Source organism: Gopherus flavomarginatus, chromosome 7, assembly GCF_025201925.1.
Source record: "Gopherus flavomarginatus isolate rGopFla2 chromosome 7, rGopFla2.mat.asm, whole genome shotgun sequence".
Taxonomy (NCBI): domain Eukaryota; kingdom Metazoa; phylum Chordata; order Testudines; family Testudinidae; genus Gopherus; species Gopherus flavomarginatus.
Window position 1 is genome coordinate 715,730 of NC_066623.1, and position 21,259 is coordinate 736,988.

A 21,259-nucleotide genomic window follows, 5' to 3' on the forward strand; every position below is an offset into this window, starting at 1 on the left:
GGCCCTGCTGCCCAGGGCGTCGGGGGAGCGACGGGATGGGGACGAGGGCCCAGCCCTGCTGCCCAGGGCGTCGGGGGAGCGACGGGATGGGACGGGGATGAGGGCCCGGCCCTGCTACCCGGGGCGTCGGGGGAGCAATGGGACGGGACAGGGACGAGGGCCCAGCCCTGCTGCCCGGGGCGTCGGGGGAGTAACGGGATGGGGCCGAGGGCCCAGCCCTGCTGCCTGGGACATCGGGGGAGTGACAGGATGGGGACGAGGGCCCGGCCCTGCTGCCCGGGGCGTCTGGGGAGCGACAGGATGGGACGGGACGGGACAGGGACGAGGGCCCGGCCCTGCTGCCCAGGGCTTCGGGGGAGTGATGGGATGGGGACGAGGGCCCAGCCCTGCTGCCCGAGGCGTCAGAGGAGCGATGGGACGGGGACGAGGGCCCAGCCCTGCTGCCCGGGGCGTCGGGGGAGCCATGTGGTACTGGCTGTGAGGGGCTCGGACGCTGCAGGGAGGGGCTCTGTCAGTGCCGTACCTTAGAGGGATCCAGTCTCTCCAGGTTCTCATCACTTGAGTAGCCCCCATGCCCATCAGCAGGATGTTCCTGTGAGCGCCGTGGCTTTGTCCTGCCTTCGTGGCTCTCCTTTCCTCGAGTGCAGGGGCCTCGGCCAGGGCCAGCCACCACCTCTGAGTGCCCAGGCCCCATCTGCTGCGGGAGCGGCGGTGCTGGGGTTCAGAGCTGGGCCCCGGGGCCTGCAGCCCAGGGCCCTAGGGTGGGGGGGCTGGCCTTGCTGTGGTGGGGGGCTGTGCTACAGGGAGGGAGGCTCCTCTGCAAACCCCCGTTCTAGCTGCGGTTTGGTTTCCATAGTGACACTTCCTGCGGTAGCGAAAAGAGGTAGTGAGCAGCCCTGTGAGCCTGGCAGTGTGTGCCGTGCCGCTCCTCTTGCCGGGGACGCCCGCAGCCTGCTGGCCTGCGCGGGGCCTGCCCGCCGAGCCCCATGCTCCCTGCCTGCACAGCCCCCCGCTGAGGCATGCCTGGGAAAGCAAAGCACCTGGGCGTTCAAAGCGGCCATATGGTGAGTGCCTGGCCTGCTTGGGGTGCGTGGGCGGGAGCAGCGTTCGCCTGCTCTGGAGGTGCGACCAAGCCACACCCAGCCCTTGTGGTTTTTGGCTTGCCCAGCCAGCAAGGCTCCCCCAGTGACACGGGGGCTGCACCCCCTCTACTGGCGGATCTACTCCTGGGTGGAGGCTGCTGGTGCTGCGTCACTAGGAGGCCCCAGCCCCAGGGTTCTGCCCCCACCCTGCATCGCTCTGCTTCAGAGGGAGGGACCCTGCCCCTTGGGGAGAAGCTGTCTCAGGCTCCCCTGCCCTCAAGATGGCTCGGTGCAGCCCATCCTCCCTCCCACACATCGCTCTGCCTGCCTTCAGAGGGCACTGAGACAGTCAGGGCCTAGGCCTGCCCGTGGATCAGCTGTCGGTGCTGCTGAGACCTGTGGGGTCTGTGCCAGATGCTGGGGGCCTTCCAGAGACATCAGCGGCTCAGAGCCTCCTGCTCCAGGCGGATGCAGCATTGTCCGTCTGAGCCGGGTGCCGATGAGCCTGTTGCACAGTTCGGCACGTTGGGTAGGGACTAGGCCATGCAGGCTGGGGCTGTGCCCTGGCAACGCCGGGTGCATGCGGAACCCAGGGCTAAAATTATGGAAGGGTGGGAGGACTCTGTGGCTTGGGAGTGGGGGCATTAGCACAGCAGGGGGGGCATGGAATAATAGGGGATGGGGTGGCTGGGTTGGGATCACAGTGCACCAGCAGAGTCTGGGGTGGGGAGCCCAGGAGGGGTGGCAGGGGGGCAGTGGCAGAGCTGGGTGGGGAGCCCGGGGTAGGGGTAGCAAGGGGGCAGTGGCAGAACTGGGTGGGGAGCCTGGGGTGGGGGTAGCAGGGGAGCAGTGGCAGAGTTGGGTGGGGAGCCCGGGATGGGGGTAGCAGGGGAGCATTGGCAGAGCTGGGTGGGGAGCCCGGGATTAGAGTAGCAGGGGGGCAGTGGCAGAGCTGGGTGGAGAGCCCGTGTTGGGGGTAGCAGGGGGGCAGTGGCAGAGCTGGAGGGGAGCCCGGGGTGAGGGTAGCAGGGGGGCAGTGGCAGAGATGGGTGGGGAGCCCAGGGTGGGGTTGGCAAGTGGACAGTGGCAGAGCTGGATGGAGTGCCTGAGGTGGGGATAGCAGGGGGGCAGTGGCAGAGCTGGATGGGGAGCCCAGGAGGGGTAGCAGGGGGGCAGTGGCAGAGCTGGGTGAGGAGCCCAGGATGAGAGTAGCAGGCGGGCAGTGGCAGAGCTGGGTGGGGAGCCCAGGGGGGTGGGTTTGGCAGGTGGACAGTGGCAGAGCTGGGGGAGCATTTTCAGGCCTGGGCCCTGATGTTGGTTCCCTGATTTCTGGAGACGCTGGCTGGCTCTGCCTCCTGGAGAGTCCGACCTTCCAGCATGAGGGCAGCTGACACCCCATCAGAGGCAGCCTCGCACACTGAGCAAAGCCCTGTGTGTCCCTGCTCCTCAGCACCCAGGAGGGGAGCAGTTCTCTGTCACTGCTGGGACGTGAGCCCTGCTTAGGGAGGGATGCCTGGGGTGCCCCGAGGCTGGCAGGGCTGTGACTGGGCCTGGCCTGTTGGGAGCGGCATCCTCAGACATTAGCCAGGAGAGAGCACACTGCACTGCCCGCGCCCTGCTCTGTGCCATGAGCTCCCAGCTGGGAGTTCTTTGGCGAGGGGAGGTCTGCTTAGCTACGTGGCTGGGTGCTGCTTCACAGAAACGCCCGCACTAAGGGGTCTGGGGTCTCCCCCAGCCCCAGACCTGGGAAATGGCCTGCAATTGTTAGTGTGATAGAGGCTGTGGCTTCCTCTCCATTTTCCTGCCCTCCCTCCCCTTCCTGTGCCCTGGAGGCTGCTACACTTCTCCCCAGGCAGCTGCAGTGTCACAGCTGATAGCATCAGCCCTTTCTCAATCACCTCGCTGTGCTGAGTGAGGAGGGCAGGTCAGAGAGTGCCCAGCGTGCCAGCTGACTCCCGCCCCAGCCCTGCAGGAGCCCGGCTCCATGCAAGCAGCAAATGGCTCCTGGCTACTGCACAGACCAAGCACCCTGGCGAGGAGACACCTGGCAGCCGGTGTCCTTGCACTCTCCTTGGCTGACTCATCCCTCGCACCAGGGGCTGCCTGGGCTGGCCTCCCTGCTCCCAATAGCTGCAGGGTACAGGGCTCGGGACCCTGGCTGACCTCTCCTTCTCCTGTCCTTGCAGGGCCTGACTGTGTCAGATGGAGGTGAGTCAGACGCTGCCTGGGAGATGCGCGGGTGGCGTTAGGAGGAGCCCAAGAGCGGTAACCAGCTTGGCTCAATGCCCAGCCCTAGTGGGATGGGACCAGGAGCCCTTAGGGCTGCTCAGCTGGATGGTACAGAGCCCCTGCCTGACCTCAACAGCACCCGGGGCCATGGGACTCCCTGTGGGGGACAGAGTTCCCTCCTATCCTTCCCCATTCACATCCCCCAGGACAGGGCTGGATGCAGAGGCACTAGCCTGGCTGATGCCCGGCCCCCTGCCTGGTGCCAGCTTGGCTCCCTCTGGACCCTTGGGCTGTTGGCAAAGGCTGGTGCCCCTCTCCTGACAGGGAGACTCGCCCGTTCCTGAGCTCAAGGGCCCAGGCCCACTTCAGGTTGTGCACCCCTCTCCAAGCTGTCCCAGGCTCTCTGCAGCTGCCGTACTCCTGCTCAGGTCACGTTTGGAAGAGTCCCTCACCCTGCGTGTCAGAGGGGTCCTGTGTGGCCCGTGGGCCCTAGGTCTGGTGGCTCTGCTCTGGAGTGCCTGGCTTCAGGGCTCCCGGGCCTGCCCTGCTTTGACAGCACCTCCCACACCATCCCCTCCAGCTGGGCGGGGAGCAGGACTGGCTCCAGGGAGTGAGGCAGGGCCTGACCTCTCTGTCTGCATCTCAGAGTTAAACAGCTCCCGGGCCCGAGGCAGTAGCCACAGTGTGCACAGCCTGCCTGGTGCCCAGAGCACAGGCTACACTGCACAGCTGCCTGTGGCCAGCTGGACCGAGTCCTTCGAGACACTGCTGCAGGACCGGGTGGCCGTCACCTACTTCACCGTGAGTGCCAGGGTGTCTCAGACCCTGCCGGGCCCAGCCCACCCCACTCACTGCCCTCAGCCTTCAGTTCCCCCCATTCTCCAGCTGCTCACTGTGCAGGGACTCCAGGCAGTGGGGGGCAGAGGGTGGGGGTTGGGCTGGTAACCCTGGTGGAGGATGGGCTGACGCCTGGGCGGGGGTTGGGCTGGCCCCCTGGGCGGGGGCTGGTCTGGTCCCTGGGCAGGAGTTGGGCTGGCTCCCCGGGTGGGGGCTGGGCTGCCCCCTGGGTGGGGGTTGGGCTGGCCCCTGGGCGGGGGCTAGGCTGGTTCCCTGGGTGGAGGCTGAGCTGGTCCCTGGGCAAGGGATGGGCTGGCTTCCTGGGTGGGGGTTGGGCTGGCTCCCCGGGCGTGGGCAGGGGTGGGCTGGTACCCTGGGTGGGGGCTGGGCTGCCCTCTGGGTGGGGATTGGGCTGGCCCCCTGGGCAGGGGCTGGTCTGGTCCCTGGGCAGGAGTTGGGCTGGCTCCCCGGGCGTGGGCTGGGCTGGGTTGGTACCCTGGGCGGGGGCTGGGCTACCCCCTGGGCAGGGGTTGGGCTGGCCCCCTGGGTGGGGGTTGGGCTGGTACTCCGGGCAGGGTAGTGGCGCTGGTGAGGCTGATGCCACCATGCTCCTCTCCTGCTCCCCAGGAGTTCTTGAAGAAGGAGTTTAGCGCTGAGAACGTTTACTTCTGGCAGGCGTGTGAGCGATTCCAGCAGATCCCAGCCAGGAACATGCAGCAGGTACCGGGCCCAGGGGGGGCTAGCAGCTTGGCTCCCGCTCCTGACAGTGGGAGCATAGCTAGCCAGGCAAACACTGAGGCCCAGACCTGGGCTGCCCCCCACAGGGAAGCACATGCCAGGGCATCTGAAGGGACCAGGGTGTCAGTTGAAGCTCAATGGAGACCCTGCTCAGAGGGGAGCTGCAGCCAATAGCTAATGGGTGAGGGGATGGAGAATAGCATGGAGCGCCCTTGGCCATTGTGTGCTGCACCGGTCACCCCGGGGGCCATGCAGAACTGACGGGCTCTAAGAGAAGGACATTGCCAGTGATCAAGGGCTGGAGAGACAGAGCAGACGGGGATTGTTCCCTTAGCAAGACGAGGAAATGGGGCATGGTCTAGAGATGGAACCTTGGGACCGTCTGTCTGGTACACAAGAACAAGGGGAAGTAGGTAATTAATCCTCCGCCCCAGTGTACATAGCCAGTGGAACTCATTGCCACAGAATGTCAGTGCGGCCAAGAACTAGTGAGAGCCTGAGAGGAGCTGGCCTTGTGAATGGATAACGGGGTATGCAGAGCTATAACAGTGCAGATGGCATTTGGAAGGGCTAAAACCTCCTGCCTTGGGGCTTCGGCCAATCTCTGGCTGTTAGGGGTCAGGAGCAGGGCTCCTATACTCTCCTCGGAGCATCTGGTGCTGGGCGCTGAGGCAAGGGCTACTGGACTGGAGGGCCCACGGGACTCGCCCAGCCTGGCTGTTCCTGGTTTCCCAAGGGGTTGGCGCAAGGTGGTGCCCGCACTTGGAGACTGGCTGGTGACCATGCTCTGCATGTGTTCCCACGCACACTGGCAAGGGGGCTCAGCCTCCCCTGTGATAACTCTGTCTCCGCAGCTGGCCCAGGAGGCCCGGCAGATCTATGACGAGTTCCTGTCCAGCCACGCGGTCAGCCCCGTTAACATCGACCGGCAGGCCTGGATCGGGGAGGAAATGCTGGCCACGCCCACTCCAGACATGTTCCGAGTCCAACAGCTCCAGGTGAGCATTGTCCCTGCCCAGCCCTCCGGCCAGGGGAGAAGGGCCATGGAGCCATCCCCCATGGCTCAGGATGGACAAGCTGGGGACATATCCCCTCCCCTAACTCTCAGCTGGAAGTAGGACGTGGGAATCCAGAGCTCCTGATTCTGGGACTTGTCCCTCTGCTTCTGAGAGTCAGGTCTGTCTCTAGGGGCCTGTCACGGAGGGTGGGGGAGTCCGGTCCTGCACCCTTGGGACTCACAGTGACTCTCTGCCAGCCAGTAAAACAGAAGGTTTATTGGACAGCAGGAATGCAGGTTACAGCAGAGTTTGTAGGCACAACCAGAGCCCTCAGTCAAGTCCTTCTGGGGGTTCAGGGTGTTTGGATCCCAGCTTAGGATTCCCTGAATTCCAACCACCCAGCCCCAAACCCAAATTGAAACTAACTCCCCTCCAGCCGGCCCCTCCCTTTGTCCCTCCTTTGTCTGGCTTCCCAGACAAAAGGTGCTGACACCCCTCCCCCCTACCTGGCTCAGGTTACAGGCCCAGGTCCCGTCCCTCACCTAAAGTCCTCCCTGGCTCTCCCATCCCCCACACAGACAGCCCCTACTCCATCACATCTCTCCCCCCTTGGAGACTGAACTGAGCGGGGTCACTCTGCCCAGTGACCTGGCGAAGTTCAGGGCCCCCTCTCTGGGACAACACATCTGCTGTCAGGTTGGCACTTCCCTTCACATGGACCACGTCCATGTCATAGTCCTGCAGGAGCAGGCTCCACCTCAGGAGCTTGGCGTTGGCTCCTTTCATCTGGTGCAGCCAGGTCAGGGGAGAGTGGTCGGTGTACACGGTGAAGTGTCGCCCAAAGAGATATGGCTCCAGTTTCTTAAGGGCCCACACCATGGCCAGGCATTCCTTCTCCAGAGCTGCATAGTTCTGCTCCCGGGGTAGCAACTTCTCGCTCAGGTACACGATGGGGTGTCTCTCCCCCTTTTCATCCTCCTGCATCAACACCGCCCCCAGTCCCATGTCTGAGGCGTTGGTGAACACCATAAAGGGCTTGTCAAAATCTGGGTTTGCCAGAACTGGGCCACTAACCAGAGCCTCCTTCAGTGCCCGGAGAGCCTGCTGGCACTGCTTAGTCCAGACCACCTTGTCTGGCTTCCCTTTCGTGCACAGCTCAGTGATGGGGGCGGCTATGGTGCTAAAGTGGGGCACGAACCTTCGATAGTACCCCGCCATCCCAATAAAGGCTTGGACCTGCTTTTTGGTTTGGGGAGCAGGCCAGTCTCTGATCACCTCCACCTTGGCTGGTTCCAGCTTTAGGCAGCCACTCCCCACCCGATGGCCCAGGTAAGATACTTCAGCCATCCCCACCTTGCACTTCTCAGCCTTTACGGTTAACCCAGCCTCTCAGAGTCGATCCAGCTCTTGTTTAACCTGGGACACGTGGTTCTCCCAGATCCGGCTAAAGACGCAGATGTCCTCAATATACACCATGGCAAAACTCTCCATCCCCCTCAGTAGCTGATCCACTAGGTGCTGGAAGGTGGCCGGCGCTCCCTTGAGGCCGAAGGGCAGGGTCAGGAACTCGTAGAGCCCCAAAGGGGTGATAAAGGCCGATTTCAGCCTGGCATCTGCGTCCAGCGGCACTTGCCAGTAGCCCTTTGTAAGATCCATGGTGGTGAGGTACCGAGCGCCTCCCAGCTTGTCTAGGAGCTCATCAGGCCTGGGCATGGGGTAGGCATCAGATACGGTGATGGCATTGAGCTTTTGATAGTCCACACAGAACCGGATTGACCCCTTTTGGGGATCAGCACCACTGGCGAGGCCCAAGGGCTGGAAGACAGAGGGATCACCCCCAAAGCCAGCATGTCCCTGACCTCTCTTTCTAGGTCCTGGGCAGTTTTACCAGTGACCCGAAAAGGGGAGCATCTTATAGGGGGATGTGACCCAGTCTCCATCCAGTGGACAGTCAAATTAGTGCGTCCAGGCTAGTTGGAAAACAGCTGTTGGTACAGATGCAGCACCCCTCTGATCTCATCGTGCTGGGCCAGGGTCAGCTGATTAGAGATGGGAATCGCCTCCAGGGGGAACCAGCTTTTGTCCCAGGGAATAGATCCACTAAAGGGTCATCTCCCTGCCCCTCCCAATGTCCACACACAGCTAACACCATATTCCCCCTGTCAGCTTCTGACGTTATCATCCTTGCTGGTGGTCTGGGTCTTTGGGCCAGGCTTCCATTGGGCTTTCTGGGATGTGGAGAACACAGGAACAGCAGCACTTGACAACGATGTATCTGAAAGAGAAGAAGAAAGAGAAATTTCTTCCAAGGTTTCAGCAGTGCAGTGCATATGCAAATCAGCATCATCTTTATGCAAATCAGCTTCAGCAGAAGCATAGAGCTGTAGGGCAGCATCAATTTCTTCAAAAATAGCTGCAGGAGATTCCATCTTCAGGACAGTGGTTTGCGGGAGATGTCCATCAGAAAAAATTAGACTGATAAGAACAGATTTAAAAGTTTATTAGAAAATGTTTAAAAATAAACGATACAGAGAGTTTGAAAAGTCAGTTATTGATCATCGGGGGTAGCATACAGAGTATAGGGGGATGCTAGTATTTTGGTATTGAACAGCACATAGCATATACAGCCTTCATCATATTCACATGGTACACCCGGCGGTGATGAGCCTGGTTAGACAGGTCCACCACATAGTTTACCTCATTTAGTTGCTTGGCAACCTTGAAGGGCCCTTCCCAGGCAGCGTGGAGTTTGTTTTCCCTCACGGGGATGAGAACCATCACCTGATCCCTGGCGGGCCCACGCCGTGCAGTCATACCAGACCTTCTGCCTCCTCTGGGCTCGGGCCAGATTCTCCCTGGCCAGGCCCATGAGCTCGGCAAGTCTTTCCCGGAAGGTCAGGACGTACTCCACCACCGACTCTCCATCGGGAGTGGCCTTCCCCTCCCATTTGTCTCTCAGCAGGTCTAGGGGCCCCCTTACCCGCCTTCCATACAACAGTTCAAAAGGCGAAAACCCAGTAGATTCCTGCGGTACCTCCCTGTACACGAACAGCAGGTGAGGTAAGTACTTGTCCCAGTCCTGCGGGTGCTGGTTCATAAATGTTTTTAGCATCATCTTCAGCGTCCCGTTGAACCTTTCCACCAGCCCGTTGGACTGGAGTGATACGCTGAGGCCCAGTTGTGCTGGACCCCACATTTCTCCCACAAGCACCGGAGCAGGGCCGACATGAAGTTGGACCCCTGGTCCGTTAAGACTTCCTTGGGAAACCCCACCCGGCTGAAAATTGTCAGCAGCGCATCTGCCACGGTGTCTGCTTCGATAGAGGACAAGGCCACTGCCTCGGGATAGCGAATGGCGAAATCTACCACCACCAGAATGTATTTTTTCCCCGACCGGGTCATCTTGCTGAGAGGTCCCACTATGTCCATGGCCACCTTCTGGAAAGGTTCTTCTATGATGGGTAAAGGCCTCAAAGCCGCTTTCCCCTTGTCCCGGGCCTTCCCCACCCTCTGGCAGGGGTCACAGGGTTGGCAGTACTGTCGGACATGGGTAAAGACCCCAGGCCAGTAATAGTTCTGTAGCAGCCTCTGCTTGGTGCGTCAGATTCCCTGGTGCCCTGCGAGAGGGATGTCATAGGCCATGTACAGTAGCTTATGGCGAAACTTCTGGAGAACCACCAGCTGGCTCCTGATCCCCCATGACTCTACTTCCTCTGGGGGAGCCTATTCTCGGTACAGGAACCCCTTCTCCCACAGGAACCTCTCCTTGCAACCTCTCCTCATGGTCTGTACTGCACTAAGGTCAGCCCGGTCCCGGTGCTTCCGCAAGGAGGGATCTTTCTGCAACTCGGCCTGGAACTCAGCAGCTGGGACAGGGATGGGGACCTGGTTTCTCTCGCTAGCTGGGTCTGAGGCCGCAGCCTCTCTGAGCCGTGTCCCTGGGCGTTCCCTCCCCACCAGGTTAGGGTCCTGCACCTCGGGCAGAGTACCTTCCCCATTGTCAGGGCGCAGTGCCTCTCGCCGACTCTGACTACGAGTCACGACCAGGGCACTCCGGGCGTTACTTGGCCAGTCCTTGAGGTCCCCTCCCATTAACACCTCCGTGGGCAAATGTGGGTGTACTCCCACGTCCTTGCAACTCTCCTTGGCCCCCCACTTCAAGTGTACCCTCGCTACGGGCACCTTGAATGGGGTCCCACCCACGCCCATCAGTGTCAGGTACGTGTCGGGCACCATCCGATCTGAGGCCACCACCTCGGGCCAGGCCAGCGTCACCTCTGCTCCCATCTCCCAGTACCCAGTGACCTTCCTCCCATCTACCTCCAGGGAAACAAGGCACTCTTTTCGGAGGGGCAGCCCTGCGCCCACCCTGTAAACCAAAAACCCAGAGCCTGGAGCATCCAGCCCCCCAGAGAAGCTGACCTGGGGACCTCCTCCCTCCTTCACAGGTTGTACGCTGCCAGCCCCCCTTTCCTGGGAACGTTGCCCCTCATCCGACTGGGTCTTTACCCAGTCAACCCTCTGCGGGTTGGGTCTGCTCGGTCTGTCCCTGAGCTTGGGGCACTGGCCCCATATGTGGCCTCGTTGGCCACAGTGATAGCAGCCCATGTCTCGTGGGTCCCCTCGAGTGGGTCGGATGGACCTGATGCTGGATGTTCCCCTTTGGTAGGGGTTCTCCATAGGCCCCCGCTGGGAGGTCCCACGGTGGCTCTCTCTCTGCATTGAGGCAGGCTTGCTCCTTCGAGACTCCTCCCTGTTATCCCCTGCCCGGCTGTCCACAAATTGGTTGGCCAGCTGGCCTGCGTGCTGCGGGTTCTCCAGCTTCTGGTCCATCAGCCACAGCCTCAGGTTGGACGGGCACTGCTCGTACAGGTGCTCCAGTATGAATAGGTCAAGCAGGTCCTCTTTAGTTTGGGCCCCAGCTGTCCACTTGCGGGCATACCCCTGCGCCTGGTTGGCCAGTTGTAGGTATGTGACCTCACGGGTTTTACGCTGACTCTGGAACTTTTTCCGGTATATCTCAGGAGTCAGCCCAAACTCGCGGAGCAGGGCCTGTTTGAACAGTTTGTAGTCCCCTGCCTCCGCCCCTTTCATTCGGCTGTACAACTCCACGGCTGTGGAGTCCAGTAAAGGGGTGAGAACTGCGATCCTGTCTGCAGGGTCAACCCTGTGCAGCTCGCAGGCATTCTCAAAGGCCGTCAGGAAGGTATCTATGTCCTCCTCCTCCTTACCCCAAGCCAGGAAATGCTTATCAAAGCTCTTTGTAGGCTTGGGTCCCCCCTCACTCACCGCAGCTGGGGTCCCACTGCTTCTCAGTTGGGGCAGTTCCAGCTCATGTTTACGCTGGTTCTCCTTCTCCTCCAGCTCACGCTGCGCTGGTTCTCCTCATGTTTATGCTGGTTCTCCTGCTCCTTCAGTTCTTGCCTCCTTAACTCGAGCTCTTCTCGTCTCAGCTCCCTGTCATGTTCCATCCGCATCCGTTCCAGGGATGTGAAGCTCCGCCAGGACAATCCCCTGCTGGCCGCCAGGGTCAGGGGGCCCTCGGTATTCACTGGGCTTCCCCCAACCCCTCCCCTAACTATAGGTGGGCAGGGTCTCGGGGTGTCCTCGGCAGCAGTCTGTCTCCTCCCAGCCATGTCAGGCCCCGGGGCCCACGCTGCATCTGCTGGGCGGCTTCCCTCAGGGACCGAGCTCGGTTCACCCAAGCGATCTCTCTCCTCCAGCTGGGCAATTAGCTGTTCTTTGGTGGACCTCCCAGTGCGCAGCCGCGTCTGCTTGCACAGCTCCAGCTCCACCAGGTCTTTCTTAAGGTGCTTAGCATACATCTTCCTGCTGGCCACTTGCCGGCCTGTGCTTTCAGCTTCCCACCGGTTCCACGGAGACCCCTCGTGCACCAGCCCTTTTTCCAGGTCACCCCCTCTCTGCCAGGGTCGAGCTGCAGACTCCTCCGCCCCTGGGACTGCTTCTGCAATCTCCCCAGGGGATCCTGTTACTGCAAAGTCCTTTGCTCTGGTCACACACTCCCAGGGGTTAATCAGTCTGCTTGCACAGCTCCAGCTCCACCAGGTCTTTCTTAAGGTGCTTAGCATACATCTTCCTGCTGGCCACTTGCCGGCCTGTGCTTTCAGCTTCCCACCGGTTCCACGGAGACCCCTCGTGCACCAGCCCTTTTTCCAGGTCACCCCCTCTCTGCCAGGGTCGAGCTGCAGACTCCTCCGCCCCTGGGACTGCTTCTGCAATCTCCCCAGGGGATCCTGTTACTGCAAAGTCCTTTGCTCTGGTCACACACTCCCAGGGGTTAATCATCTCCTGAAACCGTGGCTCTCTGTCTCTTCAGCCCACCTGGTCCCTGTCAATCCCCCTTCGTTTTACTGCTCCCCAGTCACTTACTGCAGGAAGCGCCGTCTACGGGTTGCAGTAGATCCCACCGCTGCACCAGTTGTCACGGAGGGTGGGGGAGTCCGGCCCTGCACCCCATTTCCTGGGACTCACAGTGACTCTCAGCCAGCCAGTAAAACAGAAGGTTTATTGGACAACAGGAATGCAGGTTACAGCAGAGCTTGTAGGCACAACCAGGAGCCCTCAATCCAGTCCTTCTGGGGGGTTCAGGGTGTTTGGATCCCAGTTTAGGATTCCCTGAATTCCCACCACCCAGCCCAAAACCGAAACTAAAAACTAACTGCCCTCCAGCCGGCCCCTCCCTTTGTCCCTCCTTTGTCCGGCTTCCCGGGCAAAAGGTGCTGACACCCCTCCCCCTGTACCTGGCTCAGGTTACAGGCCTAGGTCCTGTCCCTCACCTAAAGTCCTCCCTGGCTCTCCCATCCCCCACACAGACAGCCCCTACTCCATCACAGGGCCATGCCAGGCTCTGGGCGGGGGGAGGCGCTAGCCAGGTCTGTGTCCGGGGGCCATGCCAGGCTCTGGGCGGGGGGAGGCGCTAGCCAGGTCTGTGTCCGGGGGCCATGCCAGGCTCTGGGTTGGGGGAGGCGCTAGTCAGGTCTGTGCCGGGGGCCATGCCAGGCTCTGGGTTGGGGGAGGCGCTAGCCAGGTCTGTGTCCGGGGCCCGTGCCAGACTCTGGGCGGGGGGAGGCGCTAGTCAGGGTTGTGTCTGGGGGCCATGCCAGGCTCTGGGCGGGGGGAGGCGCTAGTCAGGGCTGTGCCGGGGGCCATGCCAGGCTCTGGGTTGGGGGAGGCGCTAGTCAGGTCTGTGTCTGGGGGACATGCCAGGCTCTGGGCGGGGGGAGGCGCTAGTCAGGTCTGTGTCTGGGGCCGTGCCAGGCTCTGGGCGGGGGGAGGCGCTAGTCAGGTCTGTGTCTGGGGGCCGTGCCAGGCTCTGGGCGGGGGGAGGCGCTAGCCAGGTCTGTGCCGGGGGCCGTGCCAGGCTCTGGGCGGGGGGAGCTGCTAGCCAGGTCTGTGTCCGGGGGCCATGCCAGGCTCTGGGCGGGGGGAGGCGCTAGTCAGGTCTGTGTCTGGGGCCGTGCCAGGCTCTGGGCGGGGGGAGGCACTAGCCAGGTCTGTGTCTGGGGGCCGTGCCAGGCTCTGGGCAGGGGGAGGCGCTAGCCAGGTCTGTGCCGGGGGCCGTGCCAGGCTCTGGGTGGGGGGAGGCGCTAGTCAGGTCTTTGCCAGGGGCCATGCCAGGCTCTGGGTTGGGGGAGGCGCTAGCCAGGTCTGTGCCGGGGGCCATGCCAGGCTTTGGGTTGGGGGAGGCACTAGTCAGGTCTGTGCTGGGGACCGTGCCAGGCTCTGGGCAGGGGGAGCTGCTAGCCAGGTCTGTGTCCGGGGGCCGTGCCAGGCTCTGGGCAGGGGGAGCTGCTAGTCAGGTCTGTGCCGGGGGCCATGCCAGGCTCTGGGTTGGGGGAGGCGCTAGCCAGGTCTGTGCCGGGGGCCATGCCAGGCTCTGGGTTGGGGGAGGCGCTAGTCAGGTCTGTGCCGGGGGCCATGCCAGGCTCTGGGCGGGGGGAGCTGCTAGCCAGGTCTGTGTCCGGAGGCCATGCCAGCCTCTGGTCACAGGTCAGGCACGGCAGTAAGTGGGTCCCTCTCTTGGCTCAGATCTTGAACCTGATGAAGTTCGACAGCTACGCGCGCTTTGTGAAGTCCCCTCTGTTCCAGGCGTGTCTGAGGGCTGAGAATGAGGGACAGCCACTCCCCGACCTGCGGGCTCACTCCCAGAACAGCAGCCCCCCAGCCGAGCTTGGCAAGGTACCAGGTCCTGCTCCCCAGCGCAGGAGGTGTGGTCCAGGGGCAGGGCTGCTGGAAGGACTGCAGTCGTGGGCACCATGCAGCCCAAATGAGCCAAACTTGAGCGGCAATGTGAGCCAGCACCTGGGGTCATGACACCTGGCTGCTCCTCCAGCATGCCAGCAGGGAAGGGCTCCACCATTCACCACCCAGCTCTGCTCAGGAGCCAAGGGGGGGGCTGACAAGTGGGGTGGCAATGCCCTCTCCTTAGGGGGATTCTCTTTCTCGGGGGGCAGCCCCAGAAGCTCCCTGAGCCGAGATCTACCGCTCTTGTCCCCTAGAAGGCGAAGCTGAAGCTGGGCAAGTCCCTGCCACTGGGGGTGGAGGTGGCTGGCAGCTGTGCTGGCAAGAGCCCCCACAGGTCCCTCAGGCGAGGGGAGCAGAGAGAGCCCTCGTGGACAGGTAAGTCCCACACCAGGCTTCACCTGGCTGCCATCTCACTAGCTCTGCAGGCCTGTGGCCGTCCCTTCCCAAAGGGCCCCGGAGCCCCAGAGCTGGCCTCTTGTCCTGACATCCCTCTGTCTGTCTGTCCTAGAGGTGGAAGACGGCAATGGGAGCTTGTCCCTGTGGCATGAGTCCCAGGGCTCCCTGAATTCCTCTGCGAGCCTGGACCTGGGCTTCCTCTTGTCGTCCTGCAGCAGCAGCAGCATGGCCAGCAGCTCCCAGGCAGAGGTAAGTGCCCTACTGCGGGGCCTGCTGCGTAGCCACGCTGCCCGCCGGGTGACACTGCCTCTTCCCCTGCAGAGCCACAGGAAGAGCCTGGGAGGCACAGAGCCCGACCCACAGGCCAGGCCCAGCAAGTACTGCTGTGTGTACCTGCCAGACGGCACGGCCTCACTGGCCTCTGTGCGGGCTGGCGTCTCCATCCGTGACATGCTGGCAGGACTCTGTGAGAAGCGCGGCTTCAGCCTCCCTGACATCAAGGTCTACCTGATTGGCAATGAACAGGTAGGGACAGTCCTGGGGTGGGGAGGAGAGAGCTGGGTAGGCCAGGGATGGCCTGGGGGCTCCATCAGAAGCCAGCTCTGGAGCCACCTCGCCCGAGGGACCCCAGGGCCACGCACTGACAGGTGCAGCCCGCCTGAGGCACCTGCCTGCAGACAGGAATTCCATGAGAGGGTTTTGGGGGCTGGCCCGGGCCGTGGGATGGGCTGTGTCTCGGGTGAAGCTGTGTTCCTGGTTCTGATGTGTCTCCTCTTGGTTGGCTCTTCCCAGAAGGCTCTGGTGCTGGACCAGGACAGTGTGGTTCTGATGGACCAGGAGGTGAAGCTGGAGAACAGAGTCAGTTTCGAGTGAGTGGGAGCTGCCGGAGAGACAGCTGCTGCTGCACCCTGCGAGCGTGGGGCCAGCGCCTGCAGCACTGGCTCTGCAATGTCCCTGCCTCTCCCAAACCTTCTCTGTGCTCCACTCCCCAGCTCTCTATGGCAGCAGCACCATGCCCGTGGGAATGAGACAGTGGCTCTGGTGCTAAGTGCAACGGGGCTCAGGCCGCAAGCCAGCTGGGTTGGGCCCTCAGAAGAGCAGATGGGAGCACGGCTCTGTCTCGCCCCTGCACATGCTGGCCTGGACTCCGCAGGGTGCTGGCAGCACTCTCCCTGACTGGCCAGCGAAGCCGGCTTCACCCAGAATGAACACACGTGGAGCAGACATCTGGCAGCCTGAGCTCATGAGTGCCCAGTACAGCCCCACCCGGCTCACTCTGCCCTGCCCCACCCTGCTCGGCTCTGCCCCACACAGCCCCAGTTCCTGCCTGCCCCACCCCGCCTTGCCAGGCTCAGCCCTGCCCCATCGTTCCAGCTGCTGTCTGATCCCACCAGGTCTTGCCACATCTTACCCTGCATGGCCCATCCTGCCCCATGTGTTTCCTTCATCTCTGTTTTCCTAGGTTGGAAATTTCCCCCCTCAGTAAAACAGTGCGAATCACTGCAAAGTCGACCAAGTGCCTGCGGGAGGCGCTGCAGCCTGTGCTGGGGAAGTACGGCGTGGATGTGGAGCAGGCAGTGCTGCGGCGGGTGAGAGCTGGCCCGCAGCCTGGGCAGAGGGCTGCCTTTCCCCCTCTGGCAGAGTCCTAGGAACTGCAGAAAGGGAGCTGCTGTCTGTCAATGCTGGGCATAAGCACCTGCCTTGGGCTACAGGGGCAGATCTTAGGGAGTCCTTTGCCCTCATGCAGAACTCAGTCCTGCTCAGGTAGGAGAGGCCAGACTGTGGCTTGTCCTGCAGGCAGTGCCCCACCCATGAAGCCTGGGGCTGGGGCTGGCTATATGGCTTTTCCCAGAAGCTGACTGCCCGCCCGTGGGCAGAGCTTCTACCCCAGGGACTGGGCTGCCTGCCCATGGGCAGAGCTCCTACCCCAGGGACTAGCTTGCCCGTGGGCAGAGCTCCTACCCTGGGGACCGGGCTGTCTGCCTATGGGCAGAGCTCCTACCCCGGGGACCGGGCTGCCCACCTGTGGGCAGAGCTCCTATCCCAGGGACCGGGCTGCCCGCCCATGGGCAGAGCTCCTACCCCGAGGACCAGGCTGCCCGCCTGTGGGCAGAGCTCCTACCCCGGGGACCGGGCTGCCCACCCGTGGGCACAGCTCCTACCCCGGGGGACCTCCAGCCAGTGTGTGGCCTGTGCCCTCATTGCCCCTGACACCGTGGCCAGAGCCTGCTCTTGCTCCCCACGATGCACCATCCCGTGGAACCCCCCAACTCTGTTCTGCTGCAGCAGGGGGAGCCGGGAGCCCTGGACCTGGAGAAGCTGGTCAGCACCGTGGCTGCGCAGAAGCTCATCCTGGAAGCTGTGACAGGTACGGTCCGCAGGGCGGAGCGGCCAGGCTGGAGCACCCCCGTGGTCCTGCCTCCTGCCCAGGCCAGCACAAAATCTGTGTCCAGCCCAAGGCCCTGTGGACCCCACACAGCACTGTGTGGGCCCAGCCGGTTGGGTTCTTCCTCCTCCCCAGTCGGCCCCAGACTCTGCACCTGTAAGGTGCTATGTGCCTTGGCTGTTGGCCACCACGAAATCCCACAGCAGTGAGTTCCACAGTTATTATGGCACTGAGTCCTTCCCTGGTGGGCCCAGGCTCTTGCAATGGCAGGTGGTCTGCCCTGCCCTGTCCCATGGCAGGAGCCTCTGGGCCTGACTCGCTGCGGTGCTTGTGTTGCAGAAGTGAAAGTGACTGGCGCTAGTGACACTGTTGTGGCTGCTTCCCCCCTTCGGTGCAAGGTGAGTCCTGGGCACCAAGAGGGGCCCAGGCAGGGGGGCTGAGGGGGTGCCCCAGCGAAGGGGGGCAGCACTAGGGTAGGCCAGGGCTGTCGCTGGGGCTGGGCTGAGCTGCGAGTCCCCGGGAGTTCAGCTCCCTGGCTCACTTGGGGGTAGGGGGCGGTGAGCCCTGTGGCCAGAGCAGTGTGCAGCTCTGGGCTGGGCTGGCTTTGGGGGCGCGTTGGGGGAGCCTTGCAGCATGGAGCAGGGTTGAGGCACAGTGGGTACAGCTGGTCTGAACCAGGCCAGCTTTGGGGCATCTCTGCCCTGAAGGGGAGGCAGGTCTCCCTGCCGGGCTGGGCTGGGGTTGCCGGCTCACTCTTCCTGCTCCTCACAAGCTCTCGCCCCCACTCCCAGGAGGGTGCCCCCACAGGAACAGAGGTGGAAGCAGACATGCTGTCAGAGGTGCCCCCCTCCTTCACCAGGTCCAGGCCAGCAGCCCCGCGGGGCATGAACCGGTGCACGTATGACCTGGAAGGTGGGTGGCCCTGGCATCTGGCATGTGCTTAAACCAGCCCCATGTGTGGGGCACAGGGGCACAGGAGACCTATCTGGCGTGCTGGGGGCAGAGGGCGTCAGAAGGAAACGGGGGGGTGGGGAAGTGTAGAGGCAAATGGGGACTGGGAGGGGGAGTCTGGGTGCGGGATGGGGATTCTAGGGGCAGGGGAGGGGGAGTCTGAGTGCGGGATGGGGACTGTAGGGCAGGGGAGGGGGAGTCTGGGTGCGGGATGGGGACTGTAGGGGCAGGGGAGGGAGAGTCTGAGTGCGGGATGGGGACTGTAGGGGCAGGGGAGGGGGAGTCTGGGTGCGGGATGGGGACTGTAGGGGCAGGGGAGGGGGAGTCTGAGTGCGGGATGGGGACTGTAGGGGCAGGGGAGGGGGAGTCTGAGAGCGGGATGGGGACTGTAGGGGCAGGGGAGGGGGAGTCTGGGTGCGGGATGGGGACTGTAGGGGCAGGGGAGGGGGAGTCTGGGTGCGGGATGGGGACTGTAGGGGCAGGGGAGGGGGAGTCTGAGTGCGGGATGGGGACTGTAGGGGCAGGGGAGGGGGAGTCTGAGTGCGGGATGGGGACTGTAGGGGCAGGGGAGGGGGAGTCTGAGTGCGGGATGGGGACTGTAGGGGCAGGGGAGGGGGAGTCTGGGTGCGGGATGGGGACTGTAGGGGCAGGGGAGGGGGAGTCTGAGTGCGGGATGGGGACTGTAGGGGCAGGGGAGGGGGAGTCTGAGTGCGGGATGAGGACTGTAGGGGCAGGGGAGGGGGAGTCTGAGTGCGGGATGGGGACTGTAGGGGCAGGGGAGATGGAGTCTGAGTGCGGGATGGGGACTGTAGGGGCAGGGGAGGGGGAGTCTGGGTGCGGGATGGGGGTCTGGGGGGAGAGGGGCCTGGGGGTGGGATGGGGTGTTTAAGGGCAGGGGAGGGGGAGTCTGAGAACGGGACGGGGACTGTAGGGGCAGAGGAGGGAGAGTCTGAGTGCGGGATGGGGACTGTAGGGGCAGGGGAGGGGGAGTCTGAGTGCGGGATGGGGACTGTAGGGGCAGGGGAGGGGGAGTCTGGGTGCGGGATGGGGACTGTAGGGGCAGGGGAGGGGGAGTCTGGGTGCGGGATGGGGACTGTAGGGGCAGGGGAGGGGGAGTCTGAGTGCGGGATGGGGACTGTAGGGGCAGGGGAGGGGGAGTCTGGGTGCGGGACGGGGACTGTAGGGGCAGAGGAGGGAGAGTCTGAGTGCGGGATGGGGACTGTAGGGGCAGGGGAGGGGGAGTCTGGGTGCGGGATGGGGACTGTAGGGGCAGAGGAGGGAGAGTCTGAGTGCGGGATGGGGACTGTAGGGGCAGGGGAGATGGAGTCTGGGTGCGGGATGGGGACTGTAGGGCAGGGGAGGGGGAGTCTGGGTGCGGGATGGGGACTGTAGGGGCAGGGGAGGGGGAGTCTGGGTGCGGGATGGGGACTGTAGGGGCAGGGGAGGGGGAGTCTGAGTGCGGGATGGGGACTGTAGGGGCAGGGGAGGGGGAGTCTGGGTGCGGGATGGGGACTGTAGGGGCAGGGGAGGGGGAGTCTGGGTGCGGGATGGGGGTCTGGGGGGAGAGGGGCCTGGGGGTGGGATGGGGTGTTTAAGGGCAGGGGAGGGGGAGTCTGAGAACGGGACGGGGACTGTAGGGGCAGAGGAGGGAGAGTCTGAGTGCGGGATGGGGGTCTGGGGGGAGAGGGGCCTGGGGGTGGGATGGGGTGTTTAAGGGCAGGGGAGGAGGAGTCTGAGTGTGGGATGGAGGCTCTGGGGTGGGAGAGGGGAGTCTGAGCCCAGGATGGGGGTTCTGCGTGGGGGAGGGGTCTGAGGGTTTTCTGCAGAAGTCTGTCTCTGCGCAATGACCCCACTCTACCCTCGTTCCCCCAGGGCTGGTGGAGCTGCTGAACCGGGCCCAGAGCTGCAGGGCCAACGACCAGCGCGGGCTGCTCTCTAAAGAGGTCCTGGTCCTGCCCGACTTCCTGCAGCTGCCAGAGCAGGATGCTGGCCCCAGTGAGAACTCTGAGCGGCAGCGTGGCCCCTGCGATGCCAGCCCCACACCAAAGAGGGCTGGTGCCCCTTGCCCCCTTGAACCCGCACTGATGCAGCCACCTGTCCACTCTGAACTGAACTGAGGCCCATGCTGCACTTTCTTCAGAGCCAGCGTTGAGGATGTCTGGCCCTGATTTCAGGTCAGCTCCAGTGCCCTGGCCAAATCCTGCATCCTTAAACTGCCCCGGCAGTTTCAGGAAACTACAGTATTCTCCACTTCCTGTCCTAAACTGTTGTGTAGTGTTGCTGTGAGTTGTTAAACAGCTGCCTCGTTCCGCCCTAGAGGTGGCTGCATCTCAGTGGCAAGTGAAGTGAGCCTGTATATAGTTTGTATGTCAAGTTATTTGTAAAGCACTTTGGGATGTAAGATATGCCTGATTAACAACCTGCGTGGCCCAGCGCCTCTGCTTCTGTCACCAGTCCTCGCCATGGGGACAACGGGGGATGGGAGCCAGCCTATGTCTGTGCAGAGTGGGCCGTGGAGACTTGGCAGCTGCCTGCAGGAGGAGACTCCCTGGAGTAACCTGCCAGTGGGGAGGGGGAGGCTGCTGGTGGCGCATCAGGATGAGGAGGATGGGGAGGGTTAGGGCAGGAGCAGCTCCCTGGGGTGGCCCTTAGATGCACCTCACTGGGGTCTCTGCCAGACAGCTGCCCCCGTTTAGCTCCAGAAGTGCGGGCGTGCAAACCCCAAACCCTCAGCTGCTACAGGGCTGCAGCAGGGCCTGGCTGCTCCCAGCAAGTGAGAGCCCGTGCGCTAGCCCCAGGGTACAGGAGTCCCCATGCCCAGTCTGGCTGGATGGGCTGCATCTCCTGGGAGCTGGACCCTGTGCCCAGTAGGGGGCTGGGGGCAGATATGGGGCTGCGAGGGGAGCCCAGCGTCCCCCAGGCCATGCCAGCTTGCTGGCTGTGGTGCTGCTTTGCATGCTAAGGACGGCTGAGGAGGTGGCTGCTCCACATTGGCTGCCTTCATCTGCGTGTGACAGCACCTCATCAGCCTGTGTGTGAATGGGGAGTGGAAGAGGCAAGCAGCTGCCTGCAGACTGCTGCAGAGCCCAGGGATTACAGCCTGTCCGGTAGGCAGGGGTGGAGGCGTGACTGGCCATGCAGAGGGGCAAGGGGCAGCAGAGAACACGGCAGGTGATACTGCAAAGAGCTGGGCTGTTGGGGGTTACACGAGGGGCACGTTTCCCTCATCAGCGCCTCTCCAGTAACCCAGGGTAGCGCTAGGGGGCGCTGTGCCACAGGGAGCGGGGCGGGGTCTGTCCCAGGGTGGCGCTAGGGGGTGCTGTGCCACAGGGAGCGGGGCGGGGTCTGTCCCAGTGCCCCAGGGTGGCACTAGGGGG

The 21,259-nt window shown here is 63.1% G+C and overlaps 1 protein-coding gene and 1 long non-coding RNA gene across 6 annotated transcripts; both read left to right on the top strand.

Moving 5' to 3' along the window:
* Nucleotides 1–528: 528 nt before the first annotated feature.
* RGS14 (regulator of G protein signaling 14) lies at nt 529–20,315 on the top strand. Of its 4 annotated transcripts, XM_050962405.1 has the most exons (15): nt 529–1,064; nt 3,269–3,290; nt 3,958–4,112; nt 4,776–4,868; nt 5,741–5,884; nt 13,934–14,083; nt 14,404–14,524; nt 14,658–14,794; nt 14,867–15,070; nt 15,338–15,414; nt 16,008–16,134; nt 16,832–16,913; nt 17,271–17,329; nt 17,723–17,843; nt 19,755–20,315. In XM_050962405.1, the coding sequence occupies exons 1-15, from the start codon at nt 1,020–1,022 to the stop codon at nt 19,997–19,999; spliced, it is 1,782 nt and encodes a 593-aa protein (XP_050818362.1). In that variant the 5' UTR covers nt 529–1,019; the 3' UTR covers nt 20,000–20,315. The 4 variants fall into 4 exon arrangements, with proteins under 4 accessions (XP_050818362.1, XP_050818364.1, XP_050818365.1 ...); XM_050962407.1 differs by lacking the exon at nt 3,269–3,290 and having other exon boundaries at nt 529–1,086; XM_050962408.1 differs by lacking the exon at nt 3,269–3,290 and having other exon boundaries at nt 529–1,086; nt 16,835–16,913.
* On the top strand, nt 5,908–13,723 carry LOC127055452 (uncharacterized). 2 transcript variants are annotated; one of them, XR_007775492.1, is made up of 5 exons: nt 5,908–6,412; nt 12,668–12,829; nt 13,140–13,190; nt 13,346–13,396; nt 13,653–13,723. It is a non-coding gene; the product is annotated as an uncharacterized LOC127055452 (long non-coding RNA). The 2 variants fall into 2 exon arrangements; XR_007775491.1 differs by having other exon boundaries at nt 13,346–13,448; nt 13,653–13,705.
* Nucleotides 20,316–21,259: the final 944 nt, after the last annotated feature.